The 20758-nt window shown below is 43.8% G+C and overlaps 1 protein-coding gene across 2 annotated transcripts in view; it reads right to left on the bottom strand.

Annotated features, from left to right (window-relative positions):
* Positions 1 to 14633: 14633 nt before the first annotated feature.
* olfml2a (olfactomedin like 2A) overlaps positions 14634 to 20758 on the bottom strand; it is a 43915-nt gene continuing 37790 nt past the window's right edge. For both annotated transcript variants that reach the window (XM_033049157.1, XM_033049156.1), the window contains 2 exons: positions 17357 to 17542; positions 14634 to 16947 (listed from right to left, as the gene is read on the bottom strand). In XM_033049157.1, coding sequence (XP_032905048.1) covers positions 16346 to 16947; positions 17357 to 17542 — 788 coding nt within the window. In that variant the 3' untranslated portion in view covers positions 14634 to 16345. The remainder of the gene's footprint in view (positions 16948 to 17356; positions 17543 to 20758) is intronic.

Raw genomic sequence — 20758 nt, 5'->3', positions numbered from 1 at the left:
CAGCTTGCCTGAAATCTCCTTCTTTCGTCTCTACCTCTCAAGCGTATTGCGTGGTCTCCTCTCCTCAGCCTCCTCGCCAAAGACTCTCGAGCCAAAGACTCACACTTTTCTCACAGGGCACTTCCCTCGCAAGGCCGCTCACTCACTGCCGCTCGCTAAGAGCCGTCTTGCTTAAATTGACTGATAAATTGCCTGATTTACCAATTTACAAACCAAATTCCTCAGTTTTCAACTGTTTTTCCGGCACTGACTCACTTCTCTCCTCCCACTTGGGCTAGAGCCAATCAGTCGTATCTCTTGCTCAGCTCCTGCTGCTGTTGCTCCCAAAACTACAGCAGTTCTGAGTAAAGTCTGCCTGTCCTTGGCCTCTACTTTAACTGTTTTCACTTCTCTCCTCCCACTTGGGCTAGAGCCAATCAGTCGTATCTCTTGCTTAACTCCTGCTGCTGTTGCTCCCAAAACTACAGCAGTTCTGAGTCAAAGGACAGTGATGCATTTTAATTAAAATTGCTCAATATTTGAATGACAAAGCTGATAATTCCGAGAAGTGGTGGCGCTGTTGAACAGCTGCGGCTCGCCTGCAGTCCGTCTGTTTTTACTTTTTTTGTTTTGTTTTTTTGTCTTGTTTTAGTTAAGTTTTGGTTTATTAGGTTGTGTTATTGGGGGGGGGGGGTGAAACATGTTTTTTTGTCTCTTCCTTCGGGGGAATGCGACTTTTTCTTGTTGTATCCCCCTTCTCTGCCTCCGTCTGCGCTGAGGCCTAATGGCGGAGCTGGCGGTCTCCAACTGCGACCGACCTTGAGGCTCCGGAGGCAGAGCCAGCCAGGACTTACAACGCGAGGCTGGCCGACTTCGGGGATGAGGCGGCGACGGCCCGACTCACTGATGCGGCGTTCCAGCTTTCGGCAGCGGCCCGACTCGGAGCTGAGGCAGCGGGACTCGGAGCTGAGGCGGCGGGACTCGGAGCTGAGGCGGCGGGACTCGGAGCGGAGGCAGCGGTGGCCCGACTCGCTGAGGTGGCGGGACTCGGAGCTGAGGCGGCGGGACTCGGAGCGGAGGCAGCGGTGGTCCGACTCGCTGAGGTGGCGGGACTCGGAGCTGAGGCGACGGGACTCGGAGCTGAGGCGGCGGGACTCGGAGCTGAGGCTGCGGGACTCGGAGCTGAGGCAGCGGTGGCCCGACTCGCTGAGGCAGTGTTCCAGCTTTCGGCAGCTGCCCGACTCGGAGCTGAGGCTGTGGCGGGCCGACTCGGAGTGGAGACGGCGTTCCGGCTTTCAGCAGCGGCGACATCACTACGGAGGTCTGCTGGACTGGAGGGCGGCATCTTCGGCCTGGATCGCCTCAGCGCAGAGGGAGAACAAGGAGGGAAGAGACAGAGACTAAGACTTTTGCAGTGAGGAGGTGCTTGGTGAACTCACTGTGGTGGATGTTAATTTGTGTTTATTGTATGTTTTGTTATTTATTGTTATTGTGTATGACTGCAGGCAACGAAATTTCGTTCAGACCGAAAGGTCTGAATGACAATAAAGGAATCAAATCAAATCAAGTTCCAGCTCCAGTTAGATTTGAAATGTCCTGGGAATTTTCAAGCAGTTTTTTTATTTAAAAGATTTTGGTGGATGCACTAGGTAAGAAAAGGACCATATAAATTGTTATTTATCTTAATTGCTCTAATCAGAGTAAAGATTGAGTGGCAATTTTCAGTTAAAACCAATAGTTCGATGTGTTGGGGCTGCTGAGGCTCTGAGCTCATCCTGTTTACATTTTGAATATATTCAGATATAGTGATGATCATCTTCAATGTTGGCTGAGACGGGCTTACGCAGTGCACTTTCCCCAGAGTTAGCAAAGGTTTATACAACCAATTTAGATGAAAAGTGCACAGCTGGCTACATGGGAGGCGGGTTGATGGACGAAGATCAGGAGTTCAAATCAAAGTTGGATACGGGTCAGCACACCCAATTCATAAGCTGCTGATTTTCCGGTGATTGTTGAAGTCTTTAAATCTATTAGAGGCTTAATTTATTTTCTTAAAAGCATATCAATAAGTGATATAACAAATGAAAAATGTTAATTTATGACAGGATTGTTTTGTAATATTTGCCAGTAAACTTCCTGCTTTATGATGCAAATACTCTTGGTCCCTATTGACGTCAAATCCTCATCATCCAAGCCACAGTATTTTTGCTTCAGCAATTACAACCAGACCACACTGACAGGAATATTAAGCAATAGTAAAAAAACTCTGCATTTAATTAGATGTTGTCATATTCCTCTTTGTTAATGTGGATAGATTCAAATGTTGCAAAAAAAAAAGTGTTTGTTTTGAAACTGGTAAAGTATGTTTCTGCTTTCAAGCCAGGAGGACATTTTGTAACTTTAAGCAGCTTTGATTTTTGGAGTGAATCCTTGTGGCAGTTTTGTTCCACCCTAGAGAATTGTAAAAGGGCAATATATCTTTCCGGGGATGACCCTTTGAAAGTGATTGTTCTTATGCAAATAACAATACAGTGACAACCGATTGGAAACAATTCATTTAAAGAGACCAATTGAGATAAAAGAGAAACACAGGCACCAGCAAACCGGGATGATTGAATGAAAGAGCTTTTGTGTGTGTTCTTTTGATGGTTTCAATCTGTTTCTTTGGAAATTGTCATCACAGCTAGTGGAAAACTGGATTTCTTGAGCAGATTTCTATTACACTTTTATCGTCTAATTATGAGCAATTTCTTGTACTATGATGTTGGAGAATTTTCCGAATCACATTTGAGCAGATGAAAAGGATTGTTCTTGAATAATGTGGACAGTTCTGGTCAGTCATGCACAAAGGCAATGTTTAGGCTGGGAAGGTTTCTCTTTAGCATTTGAGGACTGGATTGTGGGAAAATAAGGTGTAATACTCCCAAAAGGAATTGACTAAAAATGTATCTCATGTAAAATTAAAACACCAAATCTAGTAAAAAGAAACCTTCAAGTGTCACTCCAAAAACATAAAAAGCAAAGCAACGTCTGAAGTTTGGATTTTTTTGTGTAAAATAATTTAATAGATAGAATTTTGGGTTAGATAATGGAGGGAACCCATGATAAACTTAGAAATAGGAGCAGGTGTAGACTATTCAGCTCTTCCAGATTGTTCTGCCATTCAATACAACCATGCATGATCCTCCATCCCAATACCGAACACCCACATTCACATTCATGTAAATAGCCACAAAATGTTGGAGTAACTCAGCAGGACTGGCAACATCTCTGGATAGGAGGATTGGGTGGACCCTTCTTTCAGTTTGCAGACGGGTCTCGACCCGAAGTGTCACTCATTCCTCCTATCCAGAGATGCTACCTATCCCGCTGAGTTACTCCAGCATTTTGTGTCAAATTTTTTAGTAATCCAGCATCTGCAGTTCCTTTATACGCACTTCACATTAATGTATTTTGTTGTATATAATGTATTAGATATTTAATACATTTAATATTGTATTTAAAATTTAAAAAACCCAATATTTAATTGTATTTATACAAATGCAAATATAAAGAGAGTCAAGAGTGTTTTATTGTCATATGTCCCAGATAGAACAATGAAATTCTTACTTGCTACAGCACAACAGAATATGTAAACATAGTACACTGTAAATAATACGATAAACGAGAGAGAGGAAAAAAAAGTTCAGTGTGTATATGTACACATACTCAAACAAAGTAATTGTATTGGGGATACAATTTTAAATCATGGAGTATTTTGTGTCTAGAAATCTATTTTCTTCTTAATATATTCAGCAGCTTGGTCTCTGTCACCTTTTGTCATGGGGAATTCCACAAGTTCACCCTCCTCCCACTGCATGGAGATGTTTCTCTACATCTCCATCCAAAATGACTTTTCTCTTTTTCTGAGACTGATCTCTTGTTCAAGAACTCCAGCCAGGACAAAACATCCTCTATACATCCATTCCATCAGGTCCTGTCAGAATGTTGTAGGTTTCAGTAAGATCCCCTCTCATTCTTAAAAAGATAATATTATACCTTCATCCAGTTGTCACGCTTTTCTTCTCTGATCCTGACTCAATATTTACCATTGCTAAGTGCTGTGTCAATATTAGCTATTTAGTTGGTGCTGCTGAACATCAGCTTGCAGGTGCAGGTTCTGAGCAGAAGGTGGCTCTGTGGAATAAGTTTCTGAAAGGCAATTTATATCGCCCTGGTGTATGGATGACTCTTGTGTCATTCTTGGCAAACAAGATAATTATTGTATTGATTTATTTAACCAATTAGTTAGTATGAATATTATTGGCCAACAATGTTTTAAAGATGAAGAGAAAAATTCCCTGAACCCAGCTGATTTGGCTTTTCTATACATGTCCAAGACCATCTTGACATCATCCTTCCTGTGGCTTCAAAACAATTAATGAAATGATAGAGGCAAGCTATTTCTTCCCTTCTTTTACTTTGCCAGGGACATAGAGTCGTAGGTACCGGTAACACAAGACCATATTTACAATCTGCCATCAATCTATTCGAATAGATTACTACAAAAATTAGCAATAAATATGCGAAGTAAAGAAAAACTTCCTTCAACTGTATTCAAAGAATCTCTCACAGAATGTTTATCACATTACTTCATAAAATCCTATAATACGATATTTCAAAATAAATTACAGCCATCAAACATTTGAAATTTTTAATGTAATTTCTAGCCCTTCCCTTTTGCTCCTTCTGCAACACATTGTATTTTATCGTGCAGAGAATGTAGCCTCCGACATAAATCCTCTTCAGATACAGAACATATCCCATAATCTGAAAGTGGATGGGTTTGGGAGTGGAATTCTCTAATATCCTTAAGGTGACTTGGCGCTGACGATGGCTGCAACGGTGTCCTGCTCCTTGCTGTTTTAACTGTGTTTGTTCGTTTGAGTCTATGAAAATCCAACAAAGATTACTTTCATGAGAGAGGTACTCATTAACATCAGATATTCGGCACCTTCAAATAGTGTTCCGGATTTCTCTCACTCGCTGGATTAGTTGGACATACTCGTCGGCGGGGCTGTGGCTGTGTTCAAGGTCTTGAGACTGAGGAGGACCCGGGGGAAGCGCTCTGGAGCACTAGCCCGACTGGCGGTGAGGATCACGCACATCGCTCCCGAGTATATTCCTTGTAAATCTATGTTCTCTCAACAACAAAGTGGATGAACTGAAACTGCTGTGCCAAACAAACAAGGACTTCTCTCGAGCCACTGCCCGTTGCTTCTCCGAGATCTGGCCGTGTGAGTCGACCTCGGACAATGCGCTGCAACTGGCTCGCTTTCAACTACACAGAGCGGACCGTGAAGCGGAGGCAGCGGGGAAATCAAGAGGCGGTGGAATATGCTTCTATACTAACCAGGACTGGTGCAGCGACATCACGGTACTGTCTAACTCAGTTCTCCTAATCGGGAATCTTTTTAAATAAATTGCAAACCCTTTTATTCTCAAAGGAAATTTACCTCTTTTATTCTCGCTGGAGTTTACCCCCACCCAGCTGTGTACTTGAGGCACAAACGCAACCCGCTGACCAGGTCTTCTTCGAGTCCGTTGCAATCTCAGATGTCGTTCTGCCAGTATCTGGCGCAGGTCACAGCTGGTCGGGTCGGTTCAGCCAGGTCCTGGGGGCTGCACTGGGGGGCGTCGTCACACTCCAGTAGGTGGGACATTGTCTGTACTGCTCCACAGCTGCATGTGTCTTCTGCCTGGTAGTTCCATGCTTTCATAAGTGCTTTGCACCTCCCCTGCTCCACTCGTAATCTGTTGAGGGTCTTCCAGGTTGGCCATGGGAGGTCGTGCCCGCTGGCGAGGAATTCAGTCAGAGTGATTCCTCTCTCCATCCAGTCGTGGGCTCGTGTGTTGAGCTGGTTCCATTCATCTTTCCAGATGTTGGTCCTTGCTGTTTCTTTGGTTGTCTGGAGAGGTGGGACTGCCTGCAAGAAACTGGCTCTGGATTTCAGTCGGGGTGGAGGTGCTGTGTGTCCGTGCAGGGGGTGCCTGGTATCGATCTCCTGTGCTTTCCGCTCGTCTTGGGCGACGATGGATCGTCTGATATGGGGGGGGGGGGGGGGGCAATACCAGCTAGGGCGTAGAGGCACGGGACTGGCGTTGTCTTTATGCATCCCGTGATAATGCGGCAGGTGTCGTTGAGGGCTGTGTCAACCAGTTTGGTGTGGTGGGAGCGGCTCCAGCTTGAGCACGCGTATTCAGCTGTGGAGAAGCACAGGGCTAGGGCAGTTGCACGGATGGTTGGTGGATCAGCGCCCCACTTTGAGTTTACCAGTTTGCGCAGGATGTTGTTGCGAGTGTTGACCTTGGCTTTGGTGTTCTGAAGGTGGGTTTTGAAAGAGAGTGTCCTGTCGAGTGTGACTCCGAGGTACATGGGGTGGAAGTGGTTGGAGAGTTTGTGGCCATCCCATGAGACGCTCAGTTGTTTTCCTGCATCTCGATTTTTAAGATGGAAGCTGCATAGTTGGGTTTTTGATGGGTTGGGTTTCAGGTGGTTGTTATTGTAGTAGGCTGTCATCTCTTGGAGGGCGCTTTCCAGGACAGACTCGATCTTCTGGAAGTTCTCCTGTTGGGTGGTGATGCAGAGGTCATCAGCATAGATGAAGCGGCGGCATTGTGGGGGAAGTGGTTGGTCGTTGGTGTAGATGTTGAAGAGGAGGGGGGCCAGTACGCTGCCTTGTGGTAGGCCATTCTTTTGGGCTTTCCATTTACTCTTCTTGTCGTTTAGTTGAACGAAGAAGCGCCTGTTGTTGAGAAGGCTTTTGATGACTTGGCACAGGTCGAGGTCACCAGTCATGTCAAAAAGTTTCCTGATCATGGTGCGGTGCTGGACAGTGTCGTAGGCAGCGGTGAGGTCTATGAAAGCTGCTCCGGTGATGAGTTTGCACTCAAAACCATCCTCAATGTGTTGGGTGAGGTTCAGTAGCTGCCCGGCACAGGAGCGGCCAGGGCGGAAGCCAGCTTGATCTTTAGTAAGCTTGGAGTCTATAAGTGGCATAAGGCGTTGGAGTAGTAGCCTCTCGTAGAGCTTGTAGGTGATGCAGAGGAGGGAAATGGGTCTGTAGCTCTTTGGGGATGATGGGTCCTTTCCAGGTTTGGGAATTGCGACAGTCTTGGCCTTTCTCCATACAGGTGGGGTTGTTTTCTGTGCCATGCATGAGTTCAGCATTGCTAGGAGCCAGGTCTTTGCTTTAGGTCCAAGGTGCTGTATCATTTCCATCAGTACATCGTCGATTCCTGCTGCTTTCCCAGGTTTCAGCATGCTCATTGCAGCTTTGAGTTCTTCTAGGTCGAAGGGCTTGGTGAGAGCGCTGGCTGGTTGTAGGCGGTCTGTTACCGCTGTCCGGCAGTATTCTCCTGTGGGTCTGCTCCGGTTTTGGCTACGACCGTTTGCCACCAGCTGTGCTGCAACTGAGTTTGCTGTGACTGTTGTGAGCGTGGGCGGTGTGGTATGGTCTTCACCGAGGCGGCGGATTGTGGCCCATGCCTTCCTGCTGTTATTGGTCATGTTGGTGTTTTCTATCAACTCCTTCCAGACTTGCCTTCGGTCCTCCCCGACTGTGTTCAACAGGATCTCTCCGAGTTCCATGGTGGCGGAGGAGAATGGGTCCTCGTGGTATGCCCTGTGGTAGGCTTTCAGTAGATCGCTGGATGTTTCCGACGGCCCGAGGATGTACTCGGTCTGGCATCCTCTTGGTATATGTCGCCTGGCTGACCTTTTCAGCAGTTCTGTGAACATGGTATAGTTGTTGGGGTGTGATGGAATGCTGGGGATGGAGTCTTCGATCTCCTGTTGGAATGACAGCCAGTCGGCCTTCCGCAGATTGAACCTTCTGCGGAAGGGGACGGTTGTTGCTTGGAGAGCGGATCGGATGGTTATGGTGATTGGCCGGTGTTGCATATGGGGGATAGGGTCCAGGACCTCTTTCACAGCTCTGGATGATAGTTCGCTGCTCACACAAACAAGGTCTGGGTTATATCCTCGTTTCCATCTGGCACTGTGGAAAGATTTTGGCAGTTTGGCGTCATGGATCAGGGTCAGGTGTTTCGACTCGAGCCAGGTTTCGACTTCATCTCCATCTTGATTGTTCACTTCATAGCCCCACAATGAGCTATGGGCATTGAAGTCCCCAATGCTAATGTGGTATTTCCTCTTGCATCTGTCTGGCAGTTCAGAGTGGAGGAACGGACTTTGGGGGGGTGTATACACTGATGTGACAGAGATGTGTGGGAGGGCAACTGTGATGGTTTCCATTTGCCCTTCGGTGGTGTGGGTAATGAGCAGGTAATGAGCAGGTAATGAGAGTAGAGATTGACTTCCCAGACTCCATAGTCATTGTTTTTGGGATATTTTAACAAGGCTAACCTCAGCCGAGAACTTCCAAAATGCAGACATCAAGTTACCTGCCCCATCAGAGGGGAGAGAACTCTCGAGCATTGTTATACTACAAGTAAGAACGCATATCGCTCTGTTCTCCCTGTGGCTCTAGGACTCTCTGATCAATGTTTAGTTCACCTTATTCTGACCTTTAGATAGAAACTAAAATCTGCTACGCCTGTGGTCAGAACAATGAAAAAGTGGACAAGCGAGGTCATTGAAAACCTTATCCTGCTTTGACTGCACTGATTGGAAGCAACCACAAACCTCGATGAATATACAGACACTATGACATCATATGTCAGCTTTTGTGAGGACCGTTGCATTCCCACTAGGACCAGGTTCAACATGACAAGCCTCGGCTTACAGCAGAACTCAGACAGCTCCGCCAATCTAAAGATGAGGCCTACAGGAGCGGGGATGCAGACCTCTACAGGCAGGCCAAGTACAAGCTGGGCAGAGGAATCAGCTGCCAAGGAAAGGTACTCTGAGACGTTGAGTAAGTTCTCAGCTAATGACTCATCTTCAGTGTGGAAGGCCTTGCAAAAAATCACCAGCTACAAGCTCCTTGGACAACCGTCAACTGACCAACGACCAGAACGAGTTCTACTCGATAGACAGAAACATAACCCCGGTACCCCCTCCCCCCATTCCCCACCCACTCCTCCCCAATCACCACTTCACACCCACTTACATCCTGACTCCAGTCTGTAAAGACTGGGCCCTCGTCCACGACCCACCGCCTCCTTGCTGTCCAACATCAGTCTGGCCACTTCTCCATCACTAACAATAGAAATTGAGGAGGTGGAAAAGCTATTCAGGGGACAGAAAAGCCGGAAATCTCCAGGACCGGACATTGTTTCCCCCTCTACTCTCAAGCTCTGTGCCAAACAACTGGCACCAGTCTACACAGACGTTTTCAATCGGTCCCTGCAAACCTGTACTGTCCCTGCCTGTTTCAAAGTCTCCACTATTGTTCCTGAACCCAAAAAGCCAAGGATTACTGGTCTTAATGACTACAGGCCTGTTGCACTGACCTCTGTAATCATGAAAACCCGTGAAAGACTTGTGCTGGCCCACCTGAAAAATATCACAACCCACCTGCTGGACCCTCTGCAGTTTGCATACCGGGTCATTAGATCGATGGATGACACAGTCGACCTAGGCCTGCACTTCATCCTCCAGCACCTAGACCACCAGGAGACATATGCAAGGATTTTTTTTGTGGATATTAGCTCTGCATTCAACACCATTATGCCAGAGCTACTGCACTCCAAACTCCCCCAGTTGACTGCCTGAACCCCTTGGTCAGTGGATCACCAGCTTCCTGACAGACAGGAAGCAGCATGTAAGGCAGGGAAAGCACAGCTCGGACCCACTGACCCTCAGCATAGGAGCACCGCAAGGCTGCGTACTCTCCCCTCTCCTGTACTCTCTCTACACCAACGACTGCACCTCCACTGACTCCTCTGTCAAGCTTCTCAAGTTTGTGGACGACTCAACCCTGATTGGACTGATCCAGGATGGGGAAGAATCTGCCTACCAACAGGAAGTTACACAGCTGGCGTCCTGGTGCCATCGCAACAACCTGGAGCTCAATGCTCTTCAGACAGTGGAATTGATTGTAGACTTTAGGAGAGCTCCCCCTCCCCTTCCGCCACTCACCATCCACAACACACATTCACATTTGTGGAGTCATTTAAGAACCATCATCTCCAGGGATCTAAAATGGGAGGCCACCATCGACTCCACAGTCAGAAAGGCCCAACAGAGGATGTACTGCTGAGAAAACACAATCTGCCACAGACAATGTTGGTCCAGTTTTATACTGCCATCACAGAGTCTGTCCTCACCTTCTCCATCATGGTCTGGTTTGGCTCAGTCACCAAGCATGACATCCGGAGGCTGCAGCGAATCATTTGATCAGCTGAGAAGGTTGTTGGCTGCAACCTTCCCTCCCCCATTGACGAACTGTACACTGCAAGGGCCAGGAAGTGAGCAGGTAAGATCATTTCTGACCCCTCTCACCCTGGCCACAAACTCTTTGAAGTACTTCCCTCTGGGAGGCGACTCCGGATTGTCAAAGCCGCCACAGCCAGACATAAAAAACTGCATATTTTCCACGAGCAGTAGCTCTACTCACCAGCCAAAAGTCTAGCCTCCTTTTGCTCTGCTATTTTATTATATTCTTCACGTTTAAATTATATTTTATTTTTAATTGTCTACTGTAAATTGTGTTATCCTTGTGTGTATATTCCTTTTTCCTTGTGTGTATACATACTTGGCTAATAAAATTTATTCAATTCAATTAAGTGACTTTAATAGCTGTTGTTAGTTGTTAATCTCCCTCTGGTGATTGGATAATGACACAAAATAAAATGGCTTCACTCAGAGAAATCAAGTTTTAACTGTTGAACTTTGTGTCTTGTTTTCGCTCAATGGTTCCATACACCAAAAATACTATTATGATACACTGAGGTACTAGTTTTCTCCTTTAAGGTGGTTGGTCAAGAAAAACGAATCATCTCTTTCAGTGTGTCTGCGATAATGGATGAATTATTGTAGAAAATGTAAACGCAAACTATTTATATATCATAGTTTCCACTCTTGGCAAATGATATGTAGTTTGAAATGGACTATAGATGACTGGTCTGACTCAGGCTCTAATGTTCAACTCTGCTTCAACTTTCCTGTTTACACATTGCATTGCGGATGTTGGAAATACTCTGCGGGTCAGGCTCCCCACTCTCTGCTGGACACAGCGCTGAGCCCAGCAGTGGTTCCTGAACATACTGAGCTGAAAGGTCCGATGCACTTCACACCTGGCCACTCAACTTAATGCCAATCCATTTGTTTACATGGGTTCACCAGCTGTCTCTAAAAAGTCAACTTAAAGTGTGCTTTTAATACTTATTTTCCTTAACTCACTTTATTTTTATGTTTTTAATTAATGTACAACAGATTAATATATTTTAATTACATTTATTGCTGTATTATTTTCAACTGGATTAAAAAAAATACCTAAACATTTTAAATGCCTCTAAATGTTAGAGAATTAAAAAAATGAAAGATGTCTTCAACAGCAGTTAGCTATGAAGACCATGAAGACAGCTCAGACGTGGTCATGTCTCCTGGCCCATGCTGCCTCACTGTGAGGGCGTAGAGGGATGGACTCCAGTACAATGGATCCTGCAAGGAAAGTTATGCCTGTCCCAAGGAGTGTCAGTCAGTTGCACCTTCGATGAACTTCTCCTGAATGATTGGGCTTCTGTTTCTTGTGCTAAATATAAGTGGTGCCACATGTTTCATAAACATCACATATTCAAATAATTTTATGAGAAAGCAGCTTTCAAGAGACTCAAGGCCATTACTGTGACTGCATTATGCATCAGCAATAGGAGGCATTGTGGAAGGTTTCTAAGGTTTCTTTGACATTAGTTCACAAACATATGACCTTTAATACCTTGATAAGCAAGCTCAGTGGAAACACAGACATCTCCTAGTCTCCCTCTAAATCAGACTAGGCAGTCTTCATTCATGGCCTCGGAGTCAAAATCCTGCAACTTTTTACTTAATAGTGCTCTGTCAAATGACAGAGGTTCAGGGAAAATGCTCACACATTCATCTACCGAACAGTCAGCACTCAACAGCCAATGTTGAATTTCCTATTGATTCCCATGATCAGAAACCATAATGCCTTTAGGGTTCCATTGAATTCATGCTAGTTTGCAGATCTTTGCCTTGCATACATTGACATGAGTGCAACTATTCCGATCCTTCCAGATGGTTCTTCAGGATGTGGCTTAGACATCCTGATGCATGTGTGTGCTCCATTGCTAAGGTCCCCAAGTTACACCCGTCGTACCTCCTAACGTGTGAAACTGCACTTGCATTTGGTGACCTTGCACCCTGCTTGAAATGGAATTTCAAGGAATAGCCGTGAGTCAACTGCCAGCCCACCAGCCGTGAGTGAGTGAGCTGCCAGCACAACAGGCTTGAGTGACTGAGCCGCCAGCCCAATAATCCATTCAGCCCACAATGTCCATACTAGTCCTCTGGAAACCAGTCCCTTCAGCGTACAACACACATACTAGCGCTCCAGAAATACCCCCCCCCCCCCCCCCCCCCCCCCCCCACCCACTGGTAACCAATATTGGAATTGGTGGAGAGGTGGAATATTGTGTTGGGGGACAAGCCCTCCCATGTGGTGCTGGGACCAAACGGGTCCCACTTACTCTAGTAAATCCTATATCCTAAGATTTTCTCCAATAATTTCCCTACCACTGACATAAGGCTTGCCTGCCTGTAGTTTCCTGGCCTATCCCTGTTGCCCTGCTGAAATAAATGAACAGTTTTAGCCATCCTCCAATTTTCTAGGCCTCACCTGTGGCTAATAAAGATTAAAAAATTGTTGTCAGGGCCCCAGTTATCACCTCGCTTGCTTCTCATAACAAGCTTGGGCAGTTTCACTACTTTCAACATCCTTCTCATTGGCGAATGCAGATGAATAGTGTTCATTTAAGACTCCACCAACATCAGGCTCTACATACTGATTAAGTGAACCCACTCTGGATCCCACCCTGGCAACCCTCTCACTCCTGATATACTTATAGATTTATAGCTCATGTAATGAATGATAGTTATAGTTTTAGGAGATCCCAGCCCCAAAACATTGGTGCATGAATTCCTCATGTCAGAGTTACAGGCATTTCAGTGGTGGATGGAATAAACATTTATGACAATGGGATTTCTCAGCTGCTTCATCATAAGATCAGAAATGGGGATGCTCATAGATGATTGCACAATATATAATTTACAGTTCCTCATAAAAACCTATGCTGGTACAAATGATCAAAACAACATCTTGGAATGGGTGAGCAACATTTGTATGAAACAAATCTCAATTACCATCTCCAGCAAAAGAGAGCCTATCCTTGATATTCAATGACATCGTCATCAATGACCAGAGACCCAACTGGACCAACCACATAAGTACTCTTCTTATCGAGACCACACACAAGATTAGAAGTTGTTCAGCCAGAGCTGAACACACTTCTCGGCATCTGCATACAATGGTGTCTGTCTTGCGCTTCTTGTGCTTGGTGGTGGAAAGATTGGTGAAAACAGGGCCGCGACGTGAACGCTCTTTCCTTGACCCCGCATGAGTACTGCGGTGGCAAGAACCGATCAGAGGCTCGGTATCCTGCATTGAGTTACTCACCTCCTTCTGCCCACATGCCTTTCTATGACCCACAACGCACAAGTAAAAACCATCACCTGTAGGCCTCTCTCCCACTCATGATTCAGTCTGTCTTGGAAATATATCGCTTGTCATTCGTCATTGCTTGGAAATAAATTCTGCACTCACTCCACAACAGATTTTCGGGGCATCATCTCCAGATTGGTTAAAAACATGGCTCACCACCATCTTCTCAAGAATATTTAGGAATAATCAATCAATATTGGCCTTACTTATAATGTACTCATCTAAAAAATCAATCAAATAAGATCAAATAGAACAAGTTTCCCTACAACTTTAGGCTGTGCACGCCATACGCAAGAAGAAGAAGATCTAAAAAATAAATAAATGTAGAATTGCCTCATTGCTGCTATCTTTGTTGGTTGCACTGTATGAGTTATTTGCTAAATTCAATAAAAGTCCAAGTTCAACAGAATTAATGCCAGCTAAGTGGAAGTACGCTGCAGTTCTAAGTCTAAAATTTCCAAATCTCATTTGCAAGGATCATCAAGCAGAAATGGGACACTTGCCAATGGAAGGAAGGGAAAAACCAGAGACAGCGTCAAGCTGCATTGTTTATGTATCCTACAATTCAACTTCAGAGTGAAATTGGCAAACAAACAAGTCTACTTTATAATTCAGGCTCAGTGTCTGCAAACAGGGACTTGGAAATTAATCTTATATCGAATAGCTATTGATAACTAATAAATTCTGAAGACTCCAGCGATACATCTGAAATGCCAGGTTCTTTCTAGTGACTTTTTTAATTTACGCTTATAGTCAAAAGCTTCAGCCAATCTCAGTCCAAGAAGACCACCAAAGTAAAGCATGATAGTTGAATAAAGTATGGCTGTTTATTTTATGAGACTTGTGTGATTTGTTCTTGTTAAACAGTAGGCAATCAGCTTGCCATCTGTCAATGAGCTGCTGTTCCTGATATGTGCTGCTGTTGACTAATCTGATGTATTGTGATGCATGTGATCCATGGCCTACATATTAAAAATAATATGATAATTTATTGTCTGCATTAATTTGACACAGCGTCCAGGAAGTGTATTTGTGAATTCATATGAACAATGCATGCAAGGCTTAAAATAATAAATCACAAGCCAGCTGACATTTACTCCTGATAGCAGTATGGTCATCAACAAGTGGGATAAGATCACATCAGTTACATGTGGTGTTTTGCACCACACAAAGTAAATAAGTCCAAACCAAGTAAAAGTGTGATTGATATTTGAATTATTTTTTATCAAAGTACCTTTATAATCATGTTCTCAGTTCTTGGGGAAATAAAACTCATCACACTCATGGCCACGTTCCCTTCCATTGTGTAAATAAGGAAATCTACAGGCTGAGCTCTGCTTTTGATTACATTATTAGTGAAATGCTGTATTATCAGTTTCTAAAGGCGAAAGGGTTTCCATACAAAACACAAACATTATGCACTGACAGTGTAAGGAGTATATATATATATAGGCATTACACCAGTTCTCAACTGGTCTACAATATTTCCTTCAGCCAACGACTGAAACATCAGGCTTACGGATTTTTGAAAACTGAATTAAAAGGATTGTGAGTATAATGACTTGAGCAATAGCTAAGGCAAGATGCCCCAGCTTAAGTCATTCGTTTCATAGCATCTTTTGATATTTTAGACTGCAATATTACTTTGACCTGCAAAATGACTTGCTTGTGCCTGATTCTTTTCAGCCCGCCAAATGCAATGCTCAGGCCAGAATGTTAAAATTACTCTGAAGTAACTATAATAAAAGATACATTTTGTATTTCTTGAATTACTTAAAATCTGTTCTTTGTTCCTATGGAAATCCTTAAATCAAAGTCTATTTGCATAATTTACACGTTGTTTACATAGATATATGATGTGTACTTTTTCTAATCAAAATGCAGTAGAGTACAGTACGTGAGGCATTTAGGAGTAGCCCTAGTTTCACACTATCCAGCAAATTGCAAAACATGGTTATATATACAGTGCAATTTTTGACACAGTAATACTAACACAAACTCAGAGGAGATGAAGTTTCAATTTCAGCTGGGTGCAGTATGGCCAGTAGCAGATCGGTTGTTCAATATACAGCTTACCCCTGGACCCCATTGCAAAGAAAAATCTTGTTGTCCCTGTAATTAATGACTATAACCCCTCTCACGGCCAATTTTGCATTGCCATGGAAGCATCTAAAATGCACAGTGGGGCTTTTAATTTTTAAATTATGCATATTATTCGTGTTTTCAAGAAATGCGGTCAATCAAACATGCTTTGACTATAATCACTATACTTTTAATGAAAGTGTAGTGTGTTTGTTATTGACTCAATTTTGCAACACTTTGTTGGTGGTATTTCAAAAAAGCAGTCTGCCAATTTGATGTAGTTGAAGAAATAACATTAGTCTGCTGGTTTAACCTGCAGCACATCTCGATGACATACAACCGGAGAAGCTTTGCACGTTTGCCATTGGCTCAAAATACTAGTTGGTAGGAGGGGTATATTTACGTGTCCTACATTGTGCCCGTGTAGAATGATCAGTCACAAATCATCATGTAATTTCTAAATTTATGATCATTTATGACAAGTGTTGGCATCCATTTAAACCTCTCTATCAGCCCAAGTGCAAATACTCATTCTTTATAAATGATCAAAATATGTCAAATAAAAAGTGCTCTGTGATGGGCCATGTTTCTGTATAAAGTCAGTAAGCAAAAATTATTTTGTAGATGACCTGATGACCGTTATCCCATGCATACAGAACTTTCTCTTTAGGATTGTAGTCAATCTGAGTGGTATAAGTGTACTCGTTGATGAAGGGTAACTTTGGATTTATCTCAGTGTCTGTGTGAGTATCATAAGCGTAAGATACTTGGCCTTCTTTTTCATTATAAGTATCTACTGCATACAAAACACCACAGATGATAAAGCAGTTACCATAGGAATTACGTTTGAGGCCTGTTTTCCATGTTGTCTCCTTCTTCATTGAAAGATCGATCGGATCTAGTTTACTGATGACAATTATTTCATTTTGGGAGTACTCATAATACGAGGCAGGGTAAATGACCCAGAGGCCAGTCTCATCAACAGCAAAGTCAATGTCTGAATGTCCTCGCCATTTCCATGGTGTAGTGTCTTCATAAACCACGTCATGAAGAAGTGTCCAGGCTTCCACAAATCGCTGTTTAATATTATACTTAATTATATTCCGGGTAAAAGCCCGATTGTAATACAATGACCCATTGTAAACAACATGGCCTGTTCCAATCCAGTTGTAAGGAAGTTTGTACAAGTTGCTCCATCGTCCTATAGGAAAAGATGACATGGTTATTAAAACAAAATATTGGTGAGTTCACTCAAAACCAAATTAAATCTACACTTAGAAATCAGATCCTTGCAATAATCTGCTTGATGGAGCCAAACAGTGAGAAAACTCTGTGGGTATGTGGGAATGATGCCAACCCAATTTGCACTAACAAACTTCAGCCTGTATGTACATAGACTGGATCTAACACATGGTAAAAAGTAAAATGGAAATTGCATGGTTGAATCGTACTGTAAGTACACTTTAGTTTTCCAGCAAACCAGTTGACAAGCTAAAGTAATCTATTCAGAAGCACTATCTTAAAATGACAGTTGACACAAAACATAAGTTATTAGTATCAAGAATATGTCTGTTACCCCTTCTGTGATTTTAAAATGTGTTACAGCTCACCTTGTTTAAAGTTTTCAAGGTTTCTGAATTCTATTAGGTTGTTTCCATAGTAATAGTTGGTCACGTAGATCTTGTTGTCTTTTGCCACGGGATCTTTCATCCAGGCACCCTCATTACGGCCATAACTATGATGTTTGATAGGTGGTTCGATCATTGACAATGTCCCATAACACTCACCTTCCCTGACTTTGGATAAAAAGAATAGTAATATGAGTCTCAGACTGTGGGAAATATTTCAGGGTGGAACAGCACCCTGCATATTTCAATTACAAATTGTTAATTCTGATTGTACTGGGACAGGAAATGTTAAGTATTAAATTGAACAATGTTTACAGTGTTATTGAACAGTGGCGGGAGTGGAAATAGCGGCAACACATTGAACTTTGTCTGCTCATTGTGCTAATTGTACTAAGAAGTAATGTAAACTCAATGAATCATGCTTCAAAAATGTGGTTCCATTTGAAATGCACATACATTATTTCATTGGGAAAGACATCTCTATTCATTTATACTAATTGCATTGTATTTTAACAGATGGATTAATGGAAATTTATTGCGCTGTGTATTATCTACATTGTGAGAAAACAAAGAATTCTGAGATTCAGAAGAATGTGGGTATCTTCAGGCACAAAAGGTGAGTATTCAAGCACAGCAACGAAGTGGGAATGCTAACTCAATGTTAGTTAAGGAGCATAAACTCAGTTGGTTTTGCTTCAGTAATAAGGCATTGGTGAGATCACATCTGGGAGTACTGTGTACAGTTTCGCACAGGCCACATTGTTTGCATGTCTAACACTAAAGCTTCTGAAGCAGATGCTCAATTTTGAGCTCTGTCAAGGGAAGAGGTTTCCAGCTAAATTCAAATGTGTGCTGCAGGCCTCCTTGAAGAAATACAGCATCCCCATTGGACTCAGGGAACATTTAGCCCATGGCCAGTTAGAGCGGAGAAGGAATATTTCAGATGGTACTGAGTATCTTGAGGCCATGCATTGGGAACACACAGGAGCCCAGCATAAGCCATGATAGGAGCAGACTGCCGCTCAGAATACAATAGCCTGATACCCTTGGGACTTTGGTAGTACCAAACCAGCACATTTTCCAGATGCTACTCCTATTGATAATCTGATTCGCCACATCAGAGCACATAAAACCCATCCTCCATTCTGAGGGAATGCCATAGAACATTAGCCTCCTTATTTAAGGATGGAGGTAAATATGTTTGAAGCAGTTCAGAAATAAACATTCCAAACCTAAAATGGACAGGTTAACTAGGAAGAATTGGATGGGCTAGGCTAGTGTCAGATGGAGTTTGTAAGGGCAAGAAGGGACCTTGGTTGAAATATATTAAATTCTAAATAGGTATTGACAGGGTGGATATAAAGAGGATATTTTCTCTTGTGGAAGAATCCAGAACTAGCGGGCACTGTTTAAAAATAAGGGGATTCCCATTTAAGACAGTGAATCTTGTTTATCTCACAAAGTCATGAGCCTTGAGAACACTCAGTATGAACCAGTAGAAGCACAGTCTTTGATTATTTTTAAGGCAGAGACAAATACATTCTATTTACTTCAGCCTTAAGCAAGGGTGTAAAGTTAGTGGGGCTAGGAGGGAATATGGAGTTGAGGTTACAATCAGATCACCTATGATTATATTGAATGGTGGAACAGTGTTGAGGGGCCAATTCTTGCTGCTGATATCTATGCCTACTCGTTCTCATAGAAATACAGAAATTAGGTACAGGAGTAGGCCATTCGGCCCTTCGAGCCAGCAACGCCATTCAATATGATCATGGCTGCTCATCCTAAATCAGTACCATGTTCCTGCTTTCTCCCCATATCCCTTGATTCCATTAGCCCCAAGAGCTATATCTAACTCTCTCTTGAAAATATCCAGTGAATTGGCCTCCACTGCCTTCTGAGGCAGAGAGTTCCACAGATTCACAACTCTCAGGGTGAAAAAACTTTTCCTCATCTCAGTCCTAAATGGCCTACCCCTTATTCTTAAACTGTGACCCCTGGTTCTGGACTCCCCCAACATCATGAATTTTTTTCCTGCATCGAGCCTGTCCAATCCCTTAAGAATTTTATATGTTTCTATAAGCTCTCCTCTCATCCTTCTAAATTCAAGTGAATACAAGCCCAGTCGACCCACTCTTTCATCATATGACAGTCCCACCATCCCGGGAATTAACTTGGTGAACCAAAGCTGCACTCCCTCAATAGCAAGAATGTCCTTCCCCAAATTAGGAGACCAAGACTGCACACAAAACTCCAGGTGTGGTCTCACCAGGGCCATGTTCAACTGCAGTAGGACCTACTTGCTCCGATACTCAAATTATTTAAACACTTTTCAGTGTATAAGAATGCAAAGAAGAAAACAAATTAATGAAACTAAACTTTAGATATTGTAATTGAAAATAGGGCACACCAACTGTTTTAAAAGTAAACCTTTCAGTATTCTATGTTTAGATTAATTGCAAGATGTACACCCAGTTCTGGAGGGCAGATATTACATCTGGAACCTTGTCTGGTCTCTCATAGCCCTTGTTATTCCATATTTAACAATACGATTGACTGTTAAATACCCTCTAAAATAGCTTGGTATGTCATTCATTTTGCAGGCAAATAGGGATGGACAGTAAATGCTAGCCTTGCCCCATATGATATATTCAGGTCATGGAAAATATCAAACAAATAAAAACAAATAAAAGATGTCAAAAATATGTCACGATTTAATCCAGTTTGAAGTCAGAATCACAGAGCATGGAAACAGGCCATTCGGTCCAACTCATCTATGCCAACCGAATTGCTCATCCAAGCTAGCCAGCAGCCGTCCGTTTTAAATCCGTTTTTTTAATAGTTTTTAGTGAATCCTGTTTTTTGTTTGTAGGGGATATGGTCTTTTTAATGTGGGGGGTAGGTGTAAACTTTATTTCTAGGTCCCTACCTGGTCGGTGTGGCAGCCTTTTCTCCGGGCTGCCCGTCGACCCGTCCTCGTGGCCTACCTGCGGGCTTGGAGCGCCGTTTCCTGGCGGGGACCGCCCAGCACCTCTACCTCGGCGGTGGCACAGCATTGGAGCGCTGGAGCGGAGCGGGCGATGCCTTGCCTGGGTCGCCGCGCTGGAGCGACGCGCTGGAGCTCTGGCGAGCTGGACCGCCGAGAGCAACATCTCCGGGCTGCGGGTCTGCAGAGCAGAGAGGCGGCGTGCGGAGAGGCGGCAGTGCGGAGAGGCGGCGCCGACTTTATCATCGGGAGCCTGGGAGCTCCAGGCCGGCGCGGCCTTGTCGGCTTCGGCAGCCGCGGGCTCCAACCAGGAAGCGGCCGTTCCAGGTGGCCCAGCCGCCGAAAGGACTCTCCCGACGCCGGGGCAAGAACACCCGGTGAGAACGGCCAGGGACATC

The sequence above is a fragment of the Amblyraja radiata genome, chromosome 32 (assembly GCF_010909765.2).
Source record: "Amblyraja radiata isolate CabotCenter1 chromosome 32, sAmbRad1.1.pri, whole genome shotgun sequence".
NCBI lineage: Eukaryota > Metazoa > Chordata > Chondrichthyes > Rajiformes > Rajidae > Amblyraja > Amblyraja radiata.
This window is presented reverse-complemented; position numbering and strand designations above follow the sequence as displayed.